Below are 23,162 nucleotides of genomic sequence, written 5' to 3'. Positions count from 1 at the left end.
TGTGTGTGTGTGTGTGTGTGTGTGTGTGTGTGTGTGTGTGTGTGTGTGTGTGTAGAAGGGAGTAATGACACAAGGTAGGGCAGTCCTAAATTGGGGGGCGTCCTTAAATGCCAAGCAGGGATCTGAACTTCAGTCAGTAGGCAATAAGAAGTCACTGAAGAAGATTTTTGAAGCGAGGAATAACATAATCAAATCTGTGCATGAGGAAGATTAACAAGAACAACTAACATTTATGTAGCACTTTAAGGTTTGCAAAGTGCTTTATGAATCTTATCTCATTCTATCCTCATAAGAACCCAGAGAAGTAGGTGGTATTAATAGGCCCATTTTACAAATAAGGAAACTGGGGCAGACCGAAGCAGTTAAGTGACTTGTCCAGGGTCACATTAGCTAGTAAGTATCTGAGGCAGGATTAGAACTCAAGTCTTGCTGACTTCAGGCATATTGCTCTACCCACTGAGCCAACTAACTGCCTCTGATAGAACTTGATAAATGATTAGCTTTTTAAAAATAAAATAGAAAAATAATAAAAATAGAAGCCCCAAGATTTCAAACGTGGAAAACAGAATAAACGGTCGGAATTAAAAAAAAAAAAGCTGGTTTATGGGTAAAGATAATGAGCTCACTAGATTTAAGATGTCAGTGAAACATCCAAAGGATGATGGGTATTAGGTGGTTGGAGAGGCAGGTCTGGAGATTAGAAGGGCATGCATAGGTGGAAATACAGAACCTGTATACACATCACCAAATTAGGGATGGGGCGTATACATCCTCTAAGTGTGACAAATGGCAAAACAATGAGAGTCTGGCATTAATAACTGTCTTGAATGGGCTCCAACAACACAGATCACAGCCCACCCACACCTCATCCTGTGTGGTTCTTGTTCACGTGCTAAAAGTCTGTCTTCCTCTCAGGTTGTCCATCTCTTGCCCCTTGCTCTCACCACCACTGGCCCACCCTCTTTTACAAACATACTTGTCTTGAATGATACACCTTTTCCTGCATGTAAATCATCTTGCAAGATCACAACCTACTTGTACCCACCACGCATCTCTACTGACTTTGGGTTGCCTGCAGAGATTGTGGTATTCTAAGACTCGCAATCAAACACCAAAACCAAGATGGCATATATTTTTTAAAATGCGTTTTTGTGCTAGGGAGTAGCTTGGTATTACTAATCACTTTGCAATTTCCCACATGCAATTCAGTTCCCTTTCTTCCTCCTCATCAATTCCAGGTCCAACTCACTGTCCCTCTGCAGTACATGTCACAGATATATATGCTGATGGAATAATCCAATAAATTAGTCTTCAAATTGTATAACATAGTCTGGATAGCAGGTATTTCTTGTCCATGCAGTGTTTATCATATGGATCAGTAGGCCCATTTCTTTTGAATAATCCCGTGTCTCTGTTGAGCCCCCATATCGTTCTGGAGCTTGATAAAATCTGCACATTATCAACAAAGAGAAGCATCTTCCATCTGAACGCTTTGAAAAGCATCCTCTGAGCCAGTGCAGCAGGGTAGCAAGAAGTACAGTGAGCTGCACCCTACTCAGCCCTACAACTTCTCCAAAAAGATCCAGAAAATACAGCAGACCAAATGATGATAAAGAAATCAAAAAAAAAAAAAGCATATTGAGTCATTTTTCCAGCCCAAGTTGAAACAAGTAAACAGAGTGCTCTGTGGACATAGGAAATGGGATATGGGCAGGTGTACACCACATGGAGCATCCCAGAGCAGGGTGAGTCTGTGCACCAGAGCAAGAAGAGATCCTGTCTATGAATGTAATGGAACACTATTGTACTATAAGAAATGATGAACAGGCTTAGATTCTTAAAATCTAGCTATGGTTCTGATTCCTAAAATCTAGTCATTGCTCAGATTCTTATAATCTAGCCACTGCTGAGATTCTTATAATCTAGCCAATAGCTTACTAATGTTCAGACTTCTTAAGAGTCTGCCCAATATGACGGATGTTCGAATAAACCCTGTCTTTGGCTGAAAGAAGGCTTGGGTGGAATTCTTTCAGACAGAACCAGTGTGTTGTGATTTTGGGATTCCAGCACCCCTAAAGCTCTAAACCGCATCATTTTGGTGGCCCATACGGGGAAACTGCCTAACCCCAAGTTCTTCTCCAGTCAAAACTGGAAGGTATGTAAGCCTACCCCCTTCCCTTCTTTCTTGCTCTGCAGTTGGGGTCACTCTCCAAGCACCAAGGCTGGGAGGGCTTTTCTGGCAGACAGTTATGAGGCTGTCTCGTACTCTGCCTGATGCTCTCAGGCTCTTAGTCCACTGGGTCGGTTGAAGGCCATGGACCTGTGTACACCTTCCGCAGCATAGAGGACAAGGATGGATGCCCTATATGAAAGTGTATGCCCAATTCTGTCAATTCTCTTGGCACCAGGGAATTGGGGAAAACTGCAGTTGCTTTTTGGTTCCCTGAGGCTTACTTACTCCCTTCCCTCTACACCTCTGAATCCTCCTTCATGGAGGTTACAGGGAAAGTTAGAACAGCTAAAAATATCTTGGCAGATTCTGGAGGTTTTGTGATTGATCATTAAGGAGTTTAGAACTCCTCTTTACAACCCTGGTCACTCTTTTCTCCCACTCCCTTCACTTGAGTCAAGAGGGTATCTGTTAACCCCTCTCATAGGAGAAGAGAGTTTCACCCTTTACCCCTCACTTTTGATTTCGCCCTCCCCCACCTGGGGAAAAGGAAGGAAGGGGGAGGGGCAGCAGCTACAGTATGGGACCCACTGACAATGGCCTTGGGCTCTGGGGCAACCTTTGCCTGGAAGCATCACTCAGGTTCAGCACATCCTGCTCAAGGTAAAGAGGCTGGCATCTGAACTTGGGTAAGCACACTCTTTTAAATTTTTAGTTTTAACTGTTAAGGATGAGATGTTAATTCTCTGTGTAAAGTAATTTGGAAGTGCATTTAACAAAACTGAAGTCACCTGATTGGTAATGGGTTTGTTTCAAGTTTCAAATTGGTGAACTTTCTGTATCAGTTATATCAAGCAACTTTTCATAATTTGGTTACCACTAAAATAATTTACCTATTGTTGATTATTGTTTTAATGTGTAAACTAGCCAAAAAGCTTGTTTAGGTTATGTATGGCTTGCTGAGAATTTGCAAATGTACAGAAATCTCTAATGATTGGCATTTTACATTAGGATAAATTTAAGTTTGAGATGTAAATCCTGGAAAAGTTTTTCCTAAGCTGTGATTAGTAAAACTTGTTGTTTGAGGTAAAAGCTCATAGGATTTTATTTTGAGTTGTCTGATGGGTCATAATCCATCGATAATCAATAATCAACCATCTGAGAGAAATGCCACAAGCTACTCAGAGAAAGTGATACTATGGGAAGTCAGCATTGGGAAAAGCTGAGAGGACAATTTTAGCCTCAGTCTAAGACGGGATCCTCCTGGCTCAGTTTCCCCATTATGTTCCTTTGAAAGGGAATGTTACCCACTTGGCTATTCCTGAGTCTGGCTATGAGGTGGATTTGATACTGCATGGTTGGAAAACTGAATTATCTGAATCCAAACAGAGCTAAGGATGTTTTATTCTCTCATTTGGGCCCTAAATCTAGTCCCTGTTTTAAATCTGGGCCCTGCAGTCTTTTCTGTCAGATTTGTGTCTTCCAGACTACAGGCCATTCACCTACAGTTGGTAGCAAACAGCAAGTACCAGCCAATGTCACCCCCTTGCCAGCAGGAAGCAGTTTCAGAAGCTGAGACCTTTGCCCCTTACTCCAAAAGAATTTGGGTCCCATTTGTTTGAGGGGGGAATAATGAGGTTGGGATCTGGGCCCCAGAAAGGAAAAACCCTGGACTTTCCCACATGGCCAAATCTCTGGCATTAGCCTGAGACTATAATCCCATCAACTGGCCTTTCATTGTGGCTACACCCAATCTCCTGGTTCTATTAACCAAGCCTGGCCTTCCTTTGCCTTGCTTCCCTATGGCCCCAGGCCACTTCCCACCCTTGGTAATTCTATTACCTCATGGACTACTTGGCCAGTCCTAGATCCCGCCCGTATATAAGGTCCATCTTATCTCCTTTAAAATGCTTAGATTCTTATAATCTAGCCACTGCTCTGATTCTTATAATCTAGCCACTGCTCTGATTCTTAAAATCTAGCCACTGGTCAGATTCTTATCTAGCCAATAGCTTACTAATGTTCAGACTCCTTAAGAGTCTGCCCAATATGACAGATGTTCTAATAAACCTTGTTTTTGGCTGGAAAAAAAAAAAAGAAATGATGAACAGACGTACTTCAGAAAAATCTGGAAAGACTTGTATGGACTGATGCTGAGTGAAGTGAGCAGAACCAGGAGAACGTTGTACACAGTAACAGCCACATTGTACAATGACTAACTTTGATAGACTTAGCCCTTCTCAGCAATGCAAGGATCTAAGACATCTCCAAAAGCCTCATGATGGAAAATGCTATCCACACCCAAAGAAAGAACTATGGAGTTTGAATGCAGATCAAAGCATACTATCTGCTCTTTTTTTTTTCTTCTGTTTTGTTTCTTGTTTCTTGTGGTTCCTCCTATTGGTTGTAATTCTTCTTTACAACATGACTAATGTGAAAATGGGAATGTATATGCAGAGCCTATATCAGATTGCACGCCATCTTGGGGAGGGAGGTGAGGATGGAGGAGGAGAAAATTTAAAACTTAAAAGCTTATGGAAGTGATTGTTGAAAACTAAAAATAGATTAATTAATTTTAAAAAAAGAAGAAGAGATCCTGGATCCAGCAGAGAAGAGCCTAAATTTGTAAAGGGCACGTGAACAGGTGCCAATTGGCACCTCTGTCACTACTTAGCTCTGAATTGTACATCCAGAACAAACTGAGGAGGGGAACTGTGCCTAAGCATGGTGTTCCAGGGAGAAGAGTGGGTAAGGGTCTTCAGGTGTGTTCTGATCAAGGTGCCAGTTCAGAAGCAAGTAGCACCTGTGTGGCTTGGACCCCAGGAATGAGTGGGGTCTCAGCTTCAGCTTCTAGCCCAGTATAAAGCCTGTGATAGAATAACAAGGGTGGGAATCCTAGACCAAAGGGAAGACTATAGCTCCATCACTGTACTAACAGAGCTTTCCAAATGGCTGATAGTGGCTGAGTTTAGAAGTAATCTACTGAAATTCCAAAAATTGCAGGTCCACCAGCCTATTGTTCAGACCCAAACTCAAGTCAGGAACTTGCAGAGCTCATATCAGGGAGACAATAATCAGACTCTGCCCTGGATCACACCACTTTGGGGACACCAAAAGTATGCAGGTTTCCAGTCTGACTTGGATCTTGGAATAACACAACATTGAGTACCCCAAGAAAGCACCAACAGGACCAGCCCAGAAATTCCCTCCAAAAGTGTGCATACCCCTAATGTAAAACCTAAAGTCAGGAAACAAGCTGGGAAAATGAGTAAACAAAAAAATAACCTCACCATAAAAAGCTACTTCATTGTGGTTACAGGGATGCTCAGAATATAGACCCTGAAAGAGAAAATGACTGAAAAATCTCAAAGAAAAAACACAATTTAAGTACAAAGTTAACTAGAATTCCTGGAAGAGACAAAGCAAGAGTTTTAAAAAAGAGTTTAGCAATGGTTTTTAATAAATGAAATGAGATTTAGAGGAAAAAATTAAGAAATGAGGGTTATGAATGAAAGAAGTAGAAAGAGAATTAACAGGTTAGCACAAGAGGTATAAACCCTTACCCAAGAAATAAACTCCTTGAAAATCAGAATGGACCAAATAGAAGCTAATGATTCCATGGGACAATAAGAAAGAAAACAAAGTCAAAAGAGTGGAAAAAAAATAGAAGGAAATCTAAGGTATATCATAACAAAAACTGTCCTGGAAAACAGACCAGGGAGAGGTAATTTAAGAACCACTAGACTACCTGAAAGTCTTGACCAAAAAAAAAACAAAAGAAAAGGAAGAAAAAAGAGCTCTGAAATCAGATTTCAATAAATCATGAAAGAAAATTATCTAGATAGATCATCATCATCTCTTTCTCTTCCTCTTCTTCTTCATCACCATCACTAGGTTTTATATAGCACTTTAAGGTTTGCAAATCTTATCTTATTTGGTCCTCATAATAATCCTGGGAGGTAGATGCTATTATTATTCCCATTTTACAGATGGGTAAACTAAGGCAGACGGCTGTCAAGTAAGTTGCCCAGCGTCATACAGCTAGAAAGCATCTGAAGCTTCATTTGAACTTAGGTGTTTCTGAGTCCAGGTCAGGCTCTCTATCCACTGTACTACATGGCTGCCTCTAGACCCAGAGAACTAAGTGGAAATAGAAAGAATCTACTGGTCACCTCCTGAAAGGAACTCCAAAATGAAAGGAAGATCACAGCCCAACTCCATAGATTCCAGGTCAAAAGAAAAAATACTGCAAGAAGCCAGAAAGAAAGATTTCAAATACTAAAGAGCTATAGTTAGGATCATATAGGATTTAGCAACTACTACTATACAGAAGCCAGAGCTTGGAATACAATATTCCAGAAGGCAAAGGCTACAAAGGCTTAGGGCCATAAATATCTTTCTCAGCAAAACTGAATATAATTCCATAGGGAAAAAATAGACCTTTAATAAAATAGAGGACTTCCAAGCATTCCCAATGAAAAGACCAGAGCTGAATAGAAAATATGAAGTAGAAACACAGAGGTCAAGAGAAATACAAAAAAGTAAACGTGAACAATCATAAGGGACCAAAAAAGACAAAATGTTTACATTCTAATATGAGATGATATGTATGTCTCATCAGAATCCCATCATCATCAGAGGGCATAGAGGGAATCTAAGATAGAAGGCCTGGGAGTGTTTCTACTATATGATTTTAAAGAATAGAAAGGGAGAGGAAGAGGAATACAGTAGAGAGGAAAAAAGAGAGGAAAGTTAGGGGAACTTATGTCACATAACTGGGGTGTGGATGGTAGGATTCTATAAAAACAAAGAAGAAGGGGTGGAGGGAACAGCTAACACATAATCTCATTCTCAACTGAACTGGTCAAAGAAAGAAAAAACAAACACACAATTGGGTACAGAAATACATCTCAATAGGAAAACAAGAGAAAAAGAGGAGAAAGCAGAATGAGAGGGAAGGTAGATTAAGGGAGGGATTAGTCCTGAGAAAAACCAACTTCTGTGGAGGCAAAGAATTGGAAGCTTGGGTGGGAGGATGCTCACGAATTGGGAAATGGCTGAATAAGATATATAGACATAGCTACACACATATATTTATGACAGTATGCATATGTATATGTGTGTGTATACATGTGTGTATATAGGTATGTGTACATATATGTATGCTGTGTGTATGTGTACACATACAGGTATGCTGTGTTTATATGCGCACATAGGTATGAACACTTGTACATGTACATTGTATTGTATATATCATATAATCACATATATCATGTACATATATGATATGATAGAATACTATTGTGCTGTAAGAAACAAAGAAGGGGATAGTTTCAGAAAAACCTGGGAATATTTGTATGAATTAATACCAAGTGGAATGAGCAGCAACAGGAGAACAATTTATATAATGGCAATAATATTATAAAGGCAAACAACTTTTAAAGACTTGGGAATTCTGATCAGTATAATGACCAACCACACAATTCCAGAGGACTAATGATGAAATTTGCTATCCACCTCCTGATAGAAAGGTAAAGGATTCAAGAGTATAGAATGAATGTTTTTACAGGGAGAGACATGGCCAATGCAGATATTTGTTTTGCTTAACTAGACATGTTTGTGAGAGGGGGTTATTTTCTTTCTTTTTCAATGGTGGTTGAGGGGAGGAGGAAGTGGAAGGGAGAGAAGGCAGATTTTTGCTGAATGCATTTTTTTTTTTTTAAGAAACAAAAGCATCCTCCATTACAGGGGTGAATGCCTTTGATAAGCCTATGTCTTCCTCTTTTAAAACCCAGTTGGCAATAACCAAAGGGTCAAAAACAGAATTATCTTAGTTGTATTTATCTTCTGATGATAAAATTCTCTGTACTTAGTTGGGCTGATCTTTGGAAAGCAAGCTCATTCTGTCACTGGACCTTTACCTAAATAAGTCTTTCTATCACAGCAGAACCTGCCATAGCTCAGACTTTAACCCAGCTGTGAGAATTTTCAGTCACCTTCATTCCATGCTGAAGCTTCAGAGTAAGACTTTATGGAGGCAATAATAATTAGTAACCAGATGGATAGTTGTTGTCCTTCATTCTCAAAGAGGACCATAATGATATCACTATATTGGAGTCAAGGTACAGTGTGTCTGACTGTGGCTGATCAGAGACCAATATGAGTTTGGAATGCTCTACCACAAGTCAGGCACAAATAGTCCATATGAACATTTGGGGTGGAGATGTCTCTAAATCTGTGCATCTAGTCTTTCTTTTGAGCTATTGCAATTCTGCTTCACTCATAGAACACAGTGCCTTCTTTAATGTATGTTTGCTTCAAAGACTATTTTACAGAGAACTCATGCAAGGAAGGTGCTCACATGGCGGTCACAAGGACACTCTCAAGGTCTTTCTGAAGAACTTTGTAATCAATCACATGATGCGGGAAATGCTGGCAAAAGTCCACCCAGCATGGCGTGCCCACATCAAAGTACCAACCAGATAATTCATAGTCAGCTAATCAAGAGATGCCAAAACTTCAAATGATCCTTCCAACAGAAGATGATGCTTTCGGGACTTTGTCACTCTTCCCTATGTGTGGTCACTCAATAGCAGAAAGAACAGCTATTAAATAGGAGCTCTTTACCCAAGAATGGAGAAGAGGAAGAAAGGCCCAAGGCAGGTTCAGCATCCATCCAACACTATCTTAGTGCTTAATATGACTGTTCCTATACCTGTGGTGGCGATGACTCCTCTTCATGGTCACTCCCAGGATGGCAAGCAGTATGATGGCAAAGCAAACAATCCCTACGATGATCACATGCTGATAGTTACTCAGCACATCAGTTCTGAAGGCACCTGTGAGCTTCAGTGCTTGAGGACAGACACAAACAATACAGAGAGCTGGTGTTAGACGCTTCTTAAGACTCTCTTCCTCAAGAATCATACTCTTTGCTTGCTGTGAGTTCAGACACTGGTATTTCCAAGGCAGTTCAGCAAATATTTAATGAGTAGCTAGGAACAGGGAGGTAGGCCAACTTCCACCCCAGATTACATTATTAGGACAGTAGTTCTTGACCAGTTTCGGACCTAAAGTCTAATCCTACTTACTCATCCCCAAAGTATGGGTTAGAAGTAGAAAGGAAGGGGGGGAGGGGCTTAATTTTCTACTACCACCAGCAACATCATCTTTTCTTAATGGCTTGCCAGGCTATTTATTCAAGCCTTCCCACAGACTTAGAATCTTGTGCTCTCCAACACTGGCCACTCTGTTCCTAACAGGACTGTGTCTAAATATTCTTAAATCTATGGCATTAAGATTTAAATCTGAAGACTGTGTTTCTTATCATGCTCATCCCTAACTTCTCCTTTCTTTAGTCACAATTTAATATTACTGGGTCTACAGACAGTGCTATTAACCAGCAAGAAGAAAGCTCTTGCTATATTCATAAGTGGTCATTTAGCCTCTGTTTGAAGACCTCTACAGAAAGGCAATCAGTGTCTCCCAAGGTAACTCATTCTACCTTAATAGCTCTAATTGTCAAAAGGTCAGTATAACAACCTAAATCTATTCATTTGCAATTTCTATCCATTCATCCCAACTCTGGCCTATAGGACCACACAAAAGGATTCTATAATCCCTCTTCCATGTGATTACCCTTTTCAAATACTTGCAAGACAGCTATCAAATTCCCCCCTAAATCTTCTCTTCTCCAGGCAAAATATTCCCATTTCTTGCAACAGATCCTCAAATGACACGATTTCAAGGTCTTTCACTATCCTAGTTGTGTGCCTCTAGGCACTCCCCAGCTTATCAATGTCCTTCCTAAAACGTGGTACCCAGAATGGAACCTAATATTTGAAATGTGGACTCACCAGGAAGAAGCAGGACTATTACCATTGCCTAGTCCTAGGTCCTAGACTGTAGGCTTCTCTCAATGCAGCCTGAAATCGCATTTGCTTTTTTGACTGCCATGTCACACTGTTGTCTCATATTGAGTTTGGCGTCCTCTAAAATCCCCCAAACTTCTTCAAACTGCTATCTAGTCATGTGTCTCTGCCATCTTATGCTTATGAAGTTGATCTTTCTTGGATAATACCTACAGTGCCCACCTCACAGGTTGGTTGTCAAGATTAAATGAGGTAACATATATAAGGTACTTTGCCAATTTTCAAATGCTACATAAATGTCAACCATTATTGTTAATGATAGTAAACACTCTCCAAGAGAGATCCTGCATTGTCCATCTTCCCCATATTTCCCCTGCCACCACCATCCATTGGGAAGACTCAATTTTCCCAACACAGTGGGCAAGGCATCAGTATGGCTGACTGACCAAATTTTGCCCCTTATCCCCAGGCCTCCTGCCCCTTAGGTTAAGCTCTCCCCATGACCAAACATTCACATACTTGTGAGCTTAGCTGGGACTACTCGCAGCATGGTTGTCTTCTTAAAAACAGCTGTCTCTTTGTGGACCTGGATCTCACAGGTGTAGACTCCTTGATCAGCCTCTCTCACATTCTGCAGCAAAATGGAGCCATCGTTTTCTGAGAGTTTCCCCACCAAGTGCACACGATCCTTGAAGTGCCCCACAGGCACACTGAGGTTGGCAAAGTAACATAGCACTAGGAGGTGATGCAGAGTCAGAGAAAGTCAAAAGATGAGCTGTGCCAAGTCTGGGGTTTTACGGGCACAGATGCCTGTTGCTGTCTGTGGATAATCAATCATTATCATCAGAAAACTTTTATTATACACCTAATGCATGGCTCTGTCCAGAATCTAGCACTGAAATAAACCTTTGCCCCTGCCCATCAGCTGCCTACAGTCTAAAACAGGGGTAGGGAACCTGCAGCCTTGAGGCCACATGTGGCCTTCTAGGTCCTCGGGTGCAGCCTTTGACTGAGTCCAAGTTTTACAGAACAAATTCTTTTATTAAGGGGATTTGTTCTGTGAAGTTTGGATTCAGTCAGAAGACTGTACTTGAGGACCTAGAGGGCCACATGTGACCTCAAGGCTGCAGATTCCCCACCCTGATCTAAGACAACATATGATATTTTCTGGTGAGGCAGGTACATAACCACTGCAGTGATAGCTTCTGCTCTAGAAGTCTAAAATGCCATTCTCTTTGCTAGAGGGTTTCCCCAAAATATCCCCACCCCACCTGGTGTCCTGTAATCCTACAGTCCTCTAGCAGTCAAGTTAGATCACTCTTCCTATTGGATGAGAAAGTAAGGCACAGAAAGAACATAAGGAATGAAACTCAGGACCCCTGAGTATCATGGAGCCAACCTAAACCCCATCCCTCTCCTGCTGAACTGTTTCCACAGAACCCTGGGTCCTCTGCACAAAGTGACCGTAGTGGTTATGTGAGAAAATGCCCATGCTATCACTCCAGAGGACTGATTGGGAATCAAACGTGACTCCCAGCTCTGGACGCAGAGCTGATGGTCTAGAGGGGCAAAACGACAAATGTGTTTTTGGACAAAGCCAATGTATGAATGTGTGTTACTTAACTGTGCTTATTTGTTATAAGGGAAGATTTTAAAATGTTTGTGGTTGAGGTGTACTGGGGGGAAGAGTGATAGTGATGCCAAAACAAAGAAAAGTGTCTCAATGAAGTATTTTTAAAAATAACCAGAAGAGAACAGAAAGTAGTCAGAGGAAGACACAGACAAGCAAAATCGCTCTGAAACTAGTACAATGAATTTATTATATATTTTTAAAAAAACAAGCCATACATAATAGAGATCAAAGGTTTCCTATACAATCTTAGAACCTCAGGATCATATATTTAGAGCTAGAAAGGAGCTATAAGGCCACTGAGTTCAACCCCTTCATTTTAGGGATGAGGAAACTGAGGTACAAAAAAGATTAAGTGACTTGCCCAGGCTCACACAGCAAATAAGTATCTGAGACAGGATTTGAATCCAGGTCTTCCAGACTCCAAATCTACTGCCCTATACCTATACCACAGAGTCTCTATTCTTTATATATTGAAATGTACATGTTTATTGATGTTTCTCAAATTAAGAATAACAAAAAAAGAAAATGCTTATGTTAATGAGCCATCTGGGAGGGGCCATTTTTCCTCCTAACCCAGCAGAAGGGTCTTCTAACAGAAGGAAGGCTGCATACACCAAGCCATAGGCCAGCCTTTCTCACCTTTACCCCTCACCCCAGGTCTGCAGGAGCCTGCGCACACATACACCACCCCAATGTCTGCCCTGACTAAGATCTACAAACTCACCCTTATATACCTCCCAACACACACACACACACACACACACACACACACACACACACACACACTCTCTCTCTCCTCTCTCTCTCTGTCTCACCACCCCCCGCCCGCCCTTCAAATGATCTCCATTCTTCTAAAAAGAAAATTCAAGGGAGAAGATGAAGACAAGACATCCTGCAGCCATGACCTCTACTTTGTGGTTTTCTTTCAAAATTTTGCATATGTCATAAGAATCCTGTGTCACAAATCTGGGCCCTAATGTAACTATCCCCAGAGTGGTCACTGACTTAACCAGGAACTTCTGCATTTGTGGGTTCTGTCAATAAATTTAAATCTCTAAAGTATCCCACAGGAGAAGGGAAGGGAAAAAAGATTTATTAAGTACCTCCTCGGAGCCAGGCACTATGCAAAGTGCTTTTCAAATATTATCTCACTTGATCTTCATGACTACCCTGGGAGGTAGGGGGTACCATTATACCCATTTTAGAGTTGAGGAAACTGAGATTAAATGACTTCCCAGGGTCATACCCTGAGGCCAAATTTAAACTCAGGCCGTCCTGACCCCAGGCCCTGTGCTCTAGCCACTGTACCACCTAGAAAGGCTATTCTATTTGTCAGACTACAATGACTTTCCCTTTCCACGCCATTCTAGAAATGTGGTGCACTGGTTTTATTTTCCACAAAGTTGTAAAATTGGAAGCCACTTTCCTAAGCAACTGAACTCTCTCCCTGTCCCCACTGCTGCATAACCCTCAGCTGGAGGAATCCCTATCAGGCACCACTTCTCCCTTCTCATTACCTCGGCTCCTTCGAGGAGAACATCCAGTCCACTTTAGTCACCTGTTTCTTCACATTGCTTGGTAAAACATAGCCCAGCAGGGCTGAGTCACCCACACGTGCCATCAGTTCAGGGGAAGAAACAACCATGTCATTTAGACCGCACATACAACCTAAAAAATTCAAGGGCAAGGAGAAAAAGTTTAAATGGACAACTTAATCAGGAGAAATAAAGGTTTGCCACCAAGTACAATATACCTCCCTCCTAAGAAGAGCTCTCTCATTCGAAACAAAAATGGAGCCAACAAGGTTAAGTGAAATACTTTCCAGTCAGTCAATAAACATTTGTTAAGCACCTACTATGTGCTAGATAGCATGATATGCACTGAGGATACAAAGAAAAGTAAACAGAGTGCTGGGCCTAGAGTCAGGAATCCTTTAATTCAAATCCAGCCTCAGACACTTACTAGCTGTGTAATGTGAGCAAATCACTTGTCTCTGTCCATTTCCTCAACTACAAAATAGGGATAGTAATAACACCTACCTTGCAGGGCTGTTGTGAGGATCAACTGAGGTAATTTTGGTAAAATGCTTAACCACAGTGAATGGCACATAGTAGGTACTATATAAATGCTAATTCCCTTTTCCTACCCCCCTTCTCTCAAGGAATTGATCTAATGGGAGAACATCAAAACCATCTGGTGTTGGTTAAAGAATAGAGAGATCAATGAAACAGCCTAGGCAAGGGAGATTCCAAAACAACAGAAATCATTAACCCTGCATTTGATAAAGGGGAAAACATAAAAAAACTCCCTATTTGATAATAAATGCTAGGAAAACTGGAAAGCAGTCTGGTAGAAATTAGGCTTAGACCAACATCTGCTTCTGCACAGACAAATTAATGCATCTACGATAAGAAGGAAAGTGGTCAAATGGGAAAAGATCTTTGTATCAAATTTCTCTGATAAAAGTTCGGTATCCAAGATACATAAACAATAAATATATGTAAGACTAACAGCCATTCCCCAATAGACAGTCAAAGGATATGAACAAACAGTTCTCAAAAGAAAAATTATATAACCACATGAAAAAAATGGTCCAAATCACTAATAATAAGAGAAATGCAAATCAAAACAATCCTAAAGTTTTACCTCACACCCCACATATTGGCAAAAATTTCCAAAAATGGTAACAGTCAATGCTGGAGGGGTTATGCAAAGAAAGACATACTCATACATCGTTGGTGGAGCTGAGTTTGAAATTATGCAAATAAAGTGACCAAAATATTTACACCCTTTGAACCAGAGACTCTATTACAGGGATTATTCTCCAAGGAAGCCAACAATAAAGGGGAAAAAAGTCCCCATATGCTCCAAAATATTTATAGCAGCATTTTTTGTGATAGCTAAGAATTACAAACAAAGTAGATGCCCATTGCCCATCAACTGGGAAACTGGGGAATAACCACCAAAAAACTGTGGTACATGAAGGTAATGGAATATTACTGTGCTGTGAGAAATGATGTGTGTGATGAATATAGAGAACCATTGAAAGATCTATATGAACTGATGCAGAGTGAAGGAAGCAGAGCCAAGAAAACAATATAGTAACTACAAAGTAAAAACAGTGGCTACATACAGCAGTGGATAGAACAAGTGCATACTAAAAAATCAAAAGTAAATTTAAAAAATTATAAAGATCAAATGGTACTCAAATGAAGAGATATGAGAGGACACACCAAAACTACCCTTTTGTGGTAGTGGGAGGTCTACAGATATCACACATTGCACACTTCAGGTTTTTTTTTTTTCAATTTTTCAGTCAATTATACTGACTTTTTTTTCCTCTCCAAAAAAATGCTATTTGACATATGAGATGGCTCTCTGGGATACATGGGATACTATGGTGATGTCAGAAACAAAAGATATCAATAAAAACATTTTTTTTGAATTATAAGGTCAAATAAGGAAAAAAATCTAATCGGGGAGAAAACAAGCAAATAACCAAGTACAAACAAGCTATGTACAGTATAAATAGAAAATGATCATCAGAATAAAGGCACTAGAATTAAATGGGATTAACAATTACTTCCTATAGAAAGTAGTCACCCAACCTGGGTTAAGTGAAAAGAAATGTGCCATAATATTTATGCAAGGACTGTGCTTGTGCTTCTCATACGCACTTATGTAATAATGGTATTAGATTTTACATGTTATTTATGTTAGTTATTTGTATTAGTTGTACAAATTTCATATTAGTTATGTATTTATATGTGTATGCTGTGGACTTACAAGCCTCATGAAAGCAGGTTACAGCTTCCAGCTACACATGATACATCCCCCAGCGCCTAGCACAATGCTCTACACACAGCAGGCATTTAAAAGAGACGTGATGGACTTGAATAAATCATAAAATGCCAACTGCCAGACTTACATAATAAATACCCCGTGCGTGTACTAAAAGAAAACAGGGGAAACCCAACTTTCTGATCACCTACTTGTGTGGCCACATCTAATAAACAGAAGTGGAAAATTACAATTCTTGCTCTTGGTCAAAAAACCACTGGTTCCTTAATCTAAAAAAGCCAAATCACGGGTTGTTGTTTTTTTTTTTTAACCTCTATTCTTTTAAAAAGTTATAAGACTTGCTGGCTGATTCTAGCTTCAGGACAGATCATAGGATTCCTTGCTATTTGGCCAAGCATACATGCTCTTCCCTGACTGGGCCTTTTGTTTACCCTCTTCTGCCCCGCCCCCCCCAGCCACTGACTTCCCAGTTGGTGGGCCCTTCCAACTGCCTGTTGTCTTCCCCCAGGTGCATCATAAGCTGCACAGAGTATTTCGAGGCCAATAACAGAGAACGCCATTAGACAAGTTGGTATTTCACATTTCACAGCCCAGCATCTCTACAAATGAATAAGGTCAGGGAAAAAATGCAAGGGAGGGAAAGGAGAGTAACACAGGCACAAAGCCATAGACTAGGTTATAACTAGATATAGATCCTGCTCAATTCAGCTTGAAGAAAAGCCAAACAAAGCCACATGAAAATAAACAAAATCAATATGCCAATCTTTTCATCCAGGATCTTCTCCCTGAGAAGAGATATTTAACTTCCTCCCCAGCAGTAGGGACCCCAACATCTAAACATGATAGAATGAATTCTTTTGAAAGGAATCAAATATCTCCAAAGAATACCAGCAGGGAAGGCTTTAAGCTAACCAGTTGATTAACATTTGGAATGAGTTTGAGAAGAAGAAGTACAAGAGTGGCTGCTTCTAAAACAAATATCTAAGAAGCTAATTTTTAATACTGCTTTACAATCGGTAGTCATAGTATCAAATTCAAATAGAAATAGAAGCCACTGAACTATGCGTAGGGATCCCTGTAGGCTACATAGTGGCTTAGTTTCAAAGTACTATTATCCATGTTTTATTGTACTTTTGCTTATTTTGCTAAACGTACTCCAATTACATTTTAATCTGGTTCAGTCCAAACTCAGGAGTGTTGTGGGTCACATGTGGTCCACAGACTGTATGACTGACACCTCTGATCAATAGCATTTTTTTTTCCTCCTATATTATGCTGTCTGTTCTGTAGAGCTCTCATTTCAGTTCTGGTATCATTTTTTAATTCTTTGCTTCATTTTTTCTAGGAATTCCAGCATAGCTTGTGGCACATATCTAAATTTCTTTCAGGCTATATTTGTAGATAATGTAGTTATTTTCTTCTTCTGGATTTATTTCCTGAGTGTCTCTCCCTCCATAACATCTCTTAATTTTTATTTTCTTCTGTTTACTCATTTCTGCAGCCTTTCTTCATGAACTGGGACTTTGAGCTGGCGTCAGGTTCTGTGTACCTCTTGATGGAATGGTGAGGCCTTCTTTGGTACTGTCTTGTATTATCTTGGTGTCTGGGTGATGGGCACTGTGGTAAAGGTGCCTAAGTGCCAGGGCAATCTACATGAAATGGTTTGATCCAAAGCATGCCCTGATAGCTGCCTTCCCCATCAGAGTCCAGCAAGCTTCTGAGCCCTGGTTTGGGGTCAAAGTAACATAGCTGCAGGCTCCATGTTTCTTGGGTTAGGCCCTGATCCAGGTCCCTAGCACAAAGTGCATCAGATTCCAAGTTTTCCAGGCTCACCTTTTGTCAGAAACTGCAAAATCTTCAGGCAACTTTATGGCTAGGCTGGGCTTTTCTGTCTGGATTGCTTCCTTAGATCCCAAAGGTTTCTGCCTGTCTCTTTGTACAGACCTGGGCTGGCAAAATGCACTAACTGTAGTTCTCCCTGCATTTCTTGATCAATCCTTGCTGTAGGAGTTGTGCAAGAGCTGGGCTTTGCTGCTCCCTCCCCTTTGGTCATCTTAAAGAGTGGCCTATCTAAAGCATTTAAGTGAAGATCTACCAAAGGTTAACAGCAGCAGGAGAAAAGCCAGAGATAAAACCTGAGACTGAAGGATGAACTTTTACAGAAAAATATTAGTAAGCAGCTGCAGAGAAAAAGATACTTCTCACCTTGGATGGGGGCTACTTCCCCAAAAGTAGGCTACGCAAGCCAGAATACTAGGCAGAATTTCTTAGAGTTGAGGCCACTGCTCCTCCATGCCCAGCCAAAATAGTTCAAAAGCCTCAGGTTTTCCCACAGGTCACACACAAGATCCCCCCTAGATCCATTTCCCTGACACACACATTCTCTAAGGCACAGCCTTTGTGTTTGAATATGGTTGTGCCTCACATCCACAGGTGAAGGCCTCTGCTGTGGGTGACATACTAAGTCAGATAATGGCCCAGTTTTCATAACTTCAGAAAGCAAGAGGCATTCATACACCTACGAAAACACATATATACACTTAAGACCCGGGCATCAAGGAGGGAGTATATGGAGCAAAAGCATTCTCTCTCCCTGCAAAGCCATGAAGCAAATAGAAAAAAAAGAATGAAAAAAGAAGAAAAGACTAAGACTAGTGGAACCCAAGGTCCCTCACCCACACCATCTCTAAAACCATTTTTAGAGATCAGATTTAAGAATCTAAACCTAGATTATTATTACTTTTTCCATCAACTTCAGTACCTTCTCTGACCTACACTTCTGAAAAAAAATTAGACTGCCACAGCTTAAAAACAATCCTTTAAAAACAATAATAATAATGCTGATATATGTATATATAGCGATTTAAGTTTACAAATCACTTTCTTCCAATAACCTTGAAGAATAAGTAACTTAAGAATTATTATTTCCATTTACAGATAAGAAAATTGAAGCTCAAAAAGGTTAAATAATTTATCCAAAGTCACATCAATAATAAGTATTAAGACAAGTATTCAAACTTAGGTCTGCTGACAGCAAGATCAGCAACTTTCCATGTATATATATCATGCCATCTCCCTGAATACTATAATGAAAATGTCATATAATGGGCTCCCAGAATATCCAATAGGAAGTAGGTTACTCTACTCTTCATGGAATAGAGACTGAAACATCATTCCAAAAAAGAATTGGTCCAATGTATTTTAGGACAAATTTCTCAACAAAATTGCAAAGAGCAAAATTGTTGGTTCCTTTTAAAACACAAAGAGAACTGAAAACAAAACTGGTTTTAGAAGAAATTGAATAAGATTTATAAGAAATGAAGCCTCACATTTATACCCTCTGTCTTTACTTACCCAGCAACATAGCTATCAATTTGAGTTCCAATGGATAAAACATTTTTCTGCCTTTTTTCAACCTTCAAAATAAAAACAAAGAAAAGTTTAAAGTCTACTTCAAGAGAATGGACAGCAATCAACTGTATATTGACATTGGGGTGACAATACTAAATGCAATCCAATGAAGCCTAACAATTTCACATTCAAAAGCACTGACTATATAGCCTTGAAATTCTCATCTGTCTTCTCAAATGAATTGGAAACTTTATTTAAGCATCATGAAAAAGTGAATGATAGAGTGCCAACTTTGGAGTCAAGAAGAATTGGGTTCAAGTTCCCCTTGGACACATGATTGTGTGCCCATGAACAAGCCATTTGGTCAAAGAAGAGTTGCCAATCTACAGGGACAGAAGAGTCGCCATTTTAGAAGCTCCCCACATTTATGATATTACAAGTCTAGGTCTTCCTCTACTCCCATCCCCACCTTACCAAAACCAAAGAAGAAGGGGTAGGGCATGCAAACAGAGCAGGAGATGGATATAGAAGGACAAAAGTCCTAATTCACTTAATTCCATCCATGTAACAGTGCAGCCACATGAGGTGGCTGGGACAATCTGTTACAAGAGACTGGTAATGGAAGAGAGGAAATTAGTCAGGGAACAGACAGAAGGTTGTCCAAATCAACAATGCAGTCCAAACTTCACCCTACCTACCAGCTCCTCTGGAAGGGCTCAGGTCCCAAGAGGATGATTCCTCTACACCATTCAACTTCACATGAGGCTATTGGTCTCAGTCAGATCTATTTTCTATTTCTCACAATGGAAGGGGAGGTCATCCTCTGCCAGCAGGAGAACACACCACATAAATAGGGTAAGATGAAAGGACATATGAAGATAGAGGAACTGTTGGTCATCTTTGCTCTGATAAGTCTGGCTCTCATATCATGTCTGGCTTTATTCATAACCCACATCTGAGCAAGAAAGGATCACCTGGAAGTTTGCAATTTCATTTTCTAATTCTTAACTCTACTGTCATCAGAAAAAAACCAGCAAACTATACCAGAAGGCCATACAAAAAGGGGTATCACGAAGTAGCAAAAAGAACTCTGGTCTCAAAGTCAGAAGACAAAAGGTTCTGGTCCTGGCTCTGCTACTTACTCCTTGGGGGACACTGTCTCTGACCTTCAGTTTCATCATGTAAAATAGGGAGGGGGGAGTAGTGGGAAGGAGACAAGTGCAGAATAATACCTGTCCTACCTTCCTTGTAGAGTTATTCTCCCAATTGAGATGATATAAGTTACAGCATCATTTACTACCACGTTGTAAACTACTACAAAGTACACTAGAATAGCAAAATAATAGAAGCAATGTGCCCAACAACTGGGGAGTGGTTGAATAAATAGTATAAGGATATAAGGCAACTAGGTAGTACATTGAATGGAGTGCCAGGCCTGGAGTCAGGAAGACCTGAGTTCAAATATGACCTCAGACACTTACTAGCTGTGTGACCCTAGGCAAATCACTTAACCCTGTTTGCCTCATTTTCCTCATCTGTAAAAATGAACTGGAGAAGGCAATGGCAGTATCTCTGCCAAGAAAATCCCAAATGGGATCAGAAAGAGTCAGACATGACTGAAACAACTGAACAACAACATGAGGATATAATGGAATAGTTCTGCACTTTAAAAATGATAAATATAAAGAATTCAAAGAAATCTATAAAGTCATAAAAAGTAATACAGAGTGAAGAAAGCAGAACCAAAAGAACAATTTATACAGAAACTTCTTTTGCTTTTGATCTGCACTTGTGAATTCAACTGTAGAGAATTCCCTAAACAGAAATTCCCATCAATAATGCAGAAGGGCAACTTGTCTGCCACTTTTTATTCTTAGAAAATTGTTTGGGATAATGAGAGGTTAAGTGATTTGTCAACAGTCACAGAGCTAACATGTATCAGAGGCACGACTTGAACCCAAGTCTGAGGCCAGCCCCTCTCTCCACTGCACCCAGTCTGCCTCAAATTGATTACAACTGTGGCAATAAAGACATTGCACACCAACAGAATCCATTTTAAATTCATCAGACAACTGTGTTACTACCTTGTGAAAGTTAACATGAACAGTTTTTGTTTAATAATCAATCAGTAACAGAAGTGTACAGCTATATGCACAATCATTTGTGCCCTCTTTTCTGTTTTCTGTAATTGTTTTCATTTGGTTTGCTTTTTTGTTCTTTTGTTACTATTTCTGTATTTCAATAATGCCGTCAAGGGAAGTTAAAAGAAAATTTATTAATAAAAATATTTCTAAAACAAATTACAAAATATTAAAAAATTATAATAATAGAGGTTCATTATGATAATGGCACAGAAGACAAGAGGAAGGTAGTTTATTTGCATGGGTGTCTTTAGATCAGATTCACAGGGATATCACCAACAGCATACAGCTGTTGATCATAAGCCAAAGTGGTCAGACTTGAGCTTGTAAATTTTAGGAAGAGGATGGCAGGGGTGGGGAAGTATGAATTACAGTGAACATCAGAATTTAAAAATGAAAGCAGTAGACATCTTATGACATAACTAGTGTTTGCACTGATTCAGATACACTAAGAGTCATGTTAAATTCCCCAAAATTCTAAGTATATACAGCAATAGCCTGACATAAGGGTGATCAATAATGTGGATGTCAGTTCAGCAATCAACTCTTGTACCATTCATCAGATATAATCTTAAACATCATATCTGTGGTATTTGAGCTAATGATGACTCATCTAGATACTAAAACTAAAATGAAACCATCGACATGGACACTTCTTACAACTCTAGCACTGTTTCAAAAGGAAACCAATAACAGAGATGGCCCTGAATCTAGCTGCCAATCCTACGTATTACTTATTCACACCCAAAACAAAAGAGGAAGCAGCCCTTTATCAGAATCCAATACACCTATTTTCAGAAAACTATGTCCTACTTTCTCTAAGGACTATAAGATAGTGTTGCTGATCTTCATCGATGGAGTAAGTTTTTACACCCAGAGTTTCCCTATGAAATCTGATTTTTTTTTTAAAGTGATTAACTTAAAAAGACAAAAACGCAGATTCAAAGGATCACATTGTTGAAAAGAACCTCACAGGCCATCTCATCCAACTCATACCTGAACAAGAGGCCTCCTACAATATACTCAAATGGTTATTGAGTCTTTGCTTAAGATCTCCAGTAAATGTGAATCTACTACTTCCCAAAGTGGCCCATTCTACCACCAGTACAAAGTTTCTCCTTACATTGACCCTAAATCAGTATCCTTCACTTCCACCCACTGGTTTCAGTGCTGCCCTCAGGGACCACACAGAACAACTCCAATTCATTGCTCTTCCATTCAATAGCCCTTGAAGAGAGCAATCTTGTCCCCCCAAGCCATCCTTTTTAACCAAGCTAAAATCTCCAGTTTTTGCAATTGATCTTCACACTGCCACTCCTCACCATTCTAATGACCCCCTTCCCTTCTTGACACACTTTGGATTGCTTATGCATTTCCTAAAATGTGTTGCTTAGAACTGAACGAAATATCCAAGATGTGACCTGGCCAGGGCAGAGAAAACACTCCTCTGGAACATTCTCTGTCTCTCTTCAAGTAGTCTAAAACCACATTGGTTTTCCTGACCACTTGATTAAACTGCCGACTCTTGCTGAGATTTTCAGATTTTTTTCAGATGAATGTCCTCTATTCAAGCTTCCCCCATCATGTACCTGTGAGGTTGATTTTTTTTTTTAATTTCAAGTATAAGATTTTATCATTAAATTTCATCTTATTAAGATTTGGCTCAATGTTGTAGCTTATCAAGATCTTTTCGATTCTTGACTTTGTTATCTAATTCTAGCTATCCAGCTATCCCTTCCAGATATGTCATTTACAAATATGATAAGCACGCCATCTGTGCTTTACTCAAGTCATTGATAAAAATATTATAAACAGCAAAGGTCTCCTGGTTGGGGCCACTCCACTGAAAATTCCCAAGTTGACATCAGGGCATTACTGCCTGCTTGTTAGATCTAGCATTTGGGCAGCTTCACAATTACCTAAACTGCCTGACCCACACCTCTCTATACCTTCCAGAAGGATAATATGAGATTTTATCAATTGCTTTGCAAGAAATCTAGGTAAACGCTACAGCATTCCTCTGATTACAGTGGTCAGATCATTTTTAACTACTGGCTCTTTCTCTGCTATCTATGAACATAGCCAGATCTCCCCCCACCCAAAATTCCTTCACCTAACCCTATAATCCCCTCAAGGCATTATCTTCTAAATCTGTCTCCTCATTTTCACAACTCAACTTCTAGAAAGAAGCTGTC

At 39.9% G+C, this 23,162-nt stretch overlaps 1 protein-coding gene across 1 annotated transcript in view; it reads right to left on the bottom strand.

The window, feature by feature from the left end:
• The window catches only part of JAML (junction adhesion molecule like), a 28,616-nt gene extending 8,337 nt beyond the window's left edge, over positions 1-20,279 (bottom strand). Inside the window, 5 exon segments of the mRNA XM_027835677.1 lie at positions 8,875-9,024; positions 10,561-10,776; positions 13,172-13,342; positions 18,830-18,891; positions 19,525-20,279. Of these exon segments, the coding sequence (XP_027691478.1) occupies positions 8,875-9,024; positions 10,561-10,776; positions 13,172-13,342; positions 18,830-18,872 (580 nt within the window). The 5' untranslated portion in view covers positions 18,873-18,891; positions 19,525-20,279.
• Positions 20,280-23,162: the final 2,883 nt, after the last annotated feature.

Source organism: Vombatus ursinus, unplaced genomic scaffold (assembly GCF_900497805.2).
Source record: "Vombatus ursinus unplaced genomic scaffold, bare-nosed wombat genome assembly UNPS02014816.1, whole genome shotgun sequence".
NCBI classification, from domain to species: Eukaryota; Metazoa; Chordata; class Mammalia; order Diprotodontia; family Vombatidae; genus Vombatus; species Vombatus ursinus.
The sequence above is the reverse complement of the archived record's forward strand: the minus strand, read 5'-3'. Positions and strand labels throughout refer to the sequence as shown.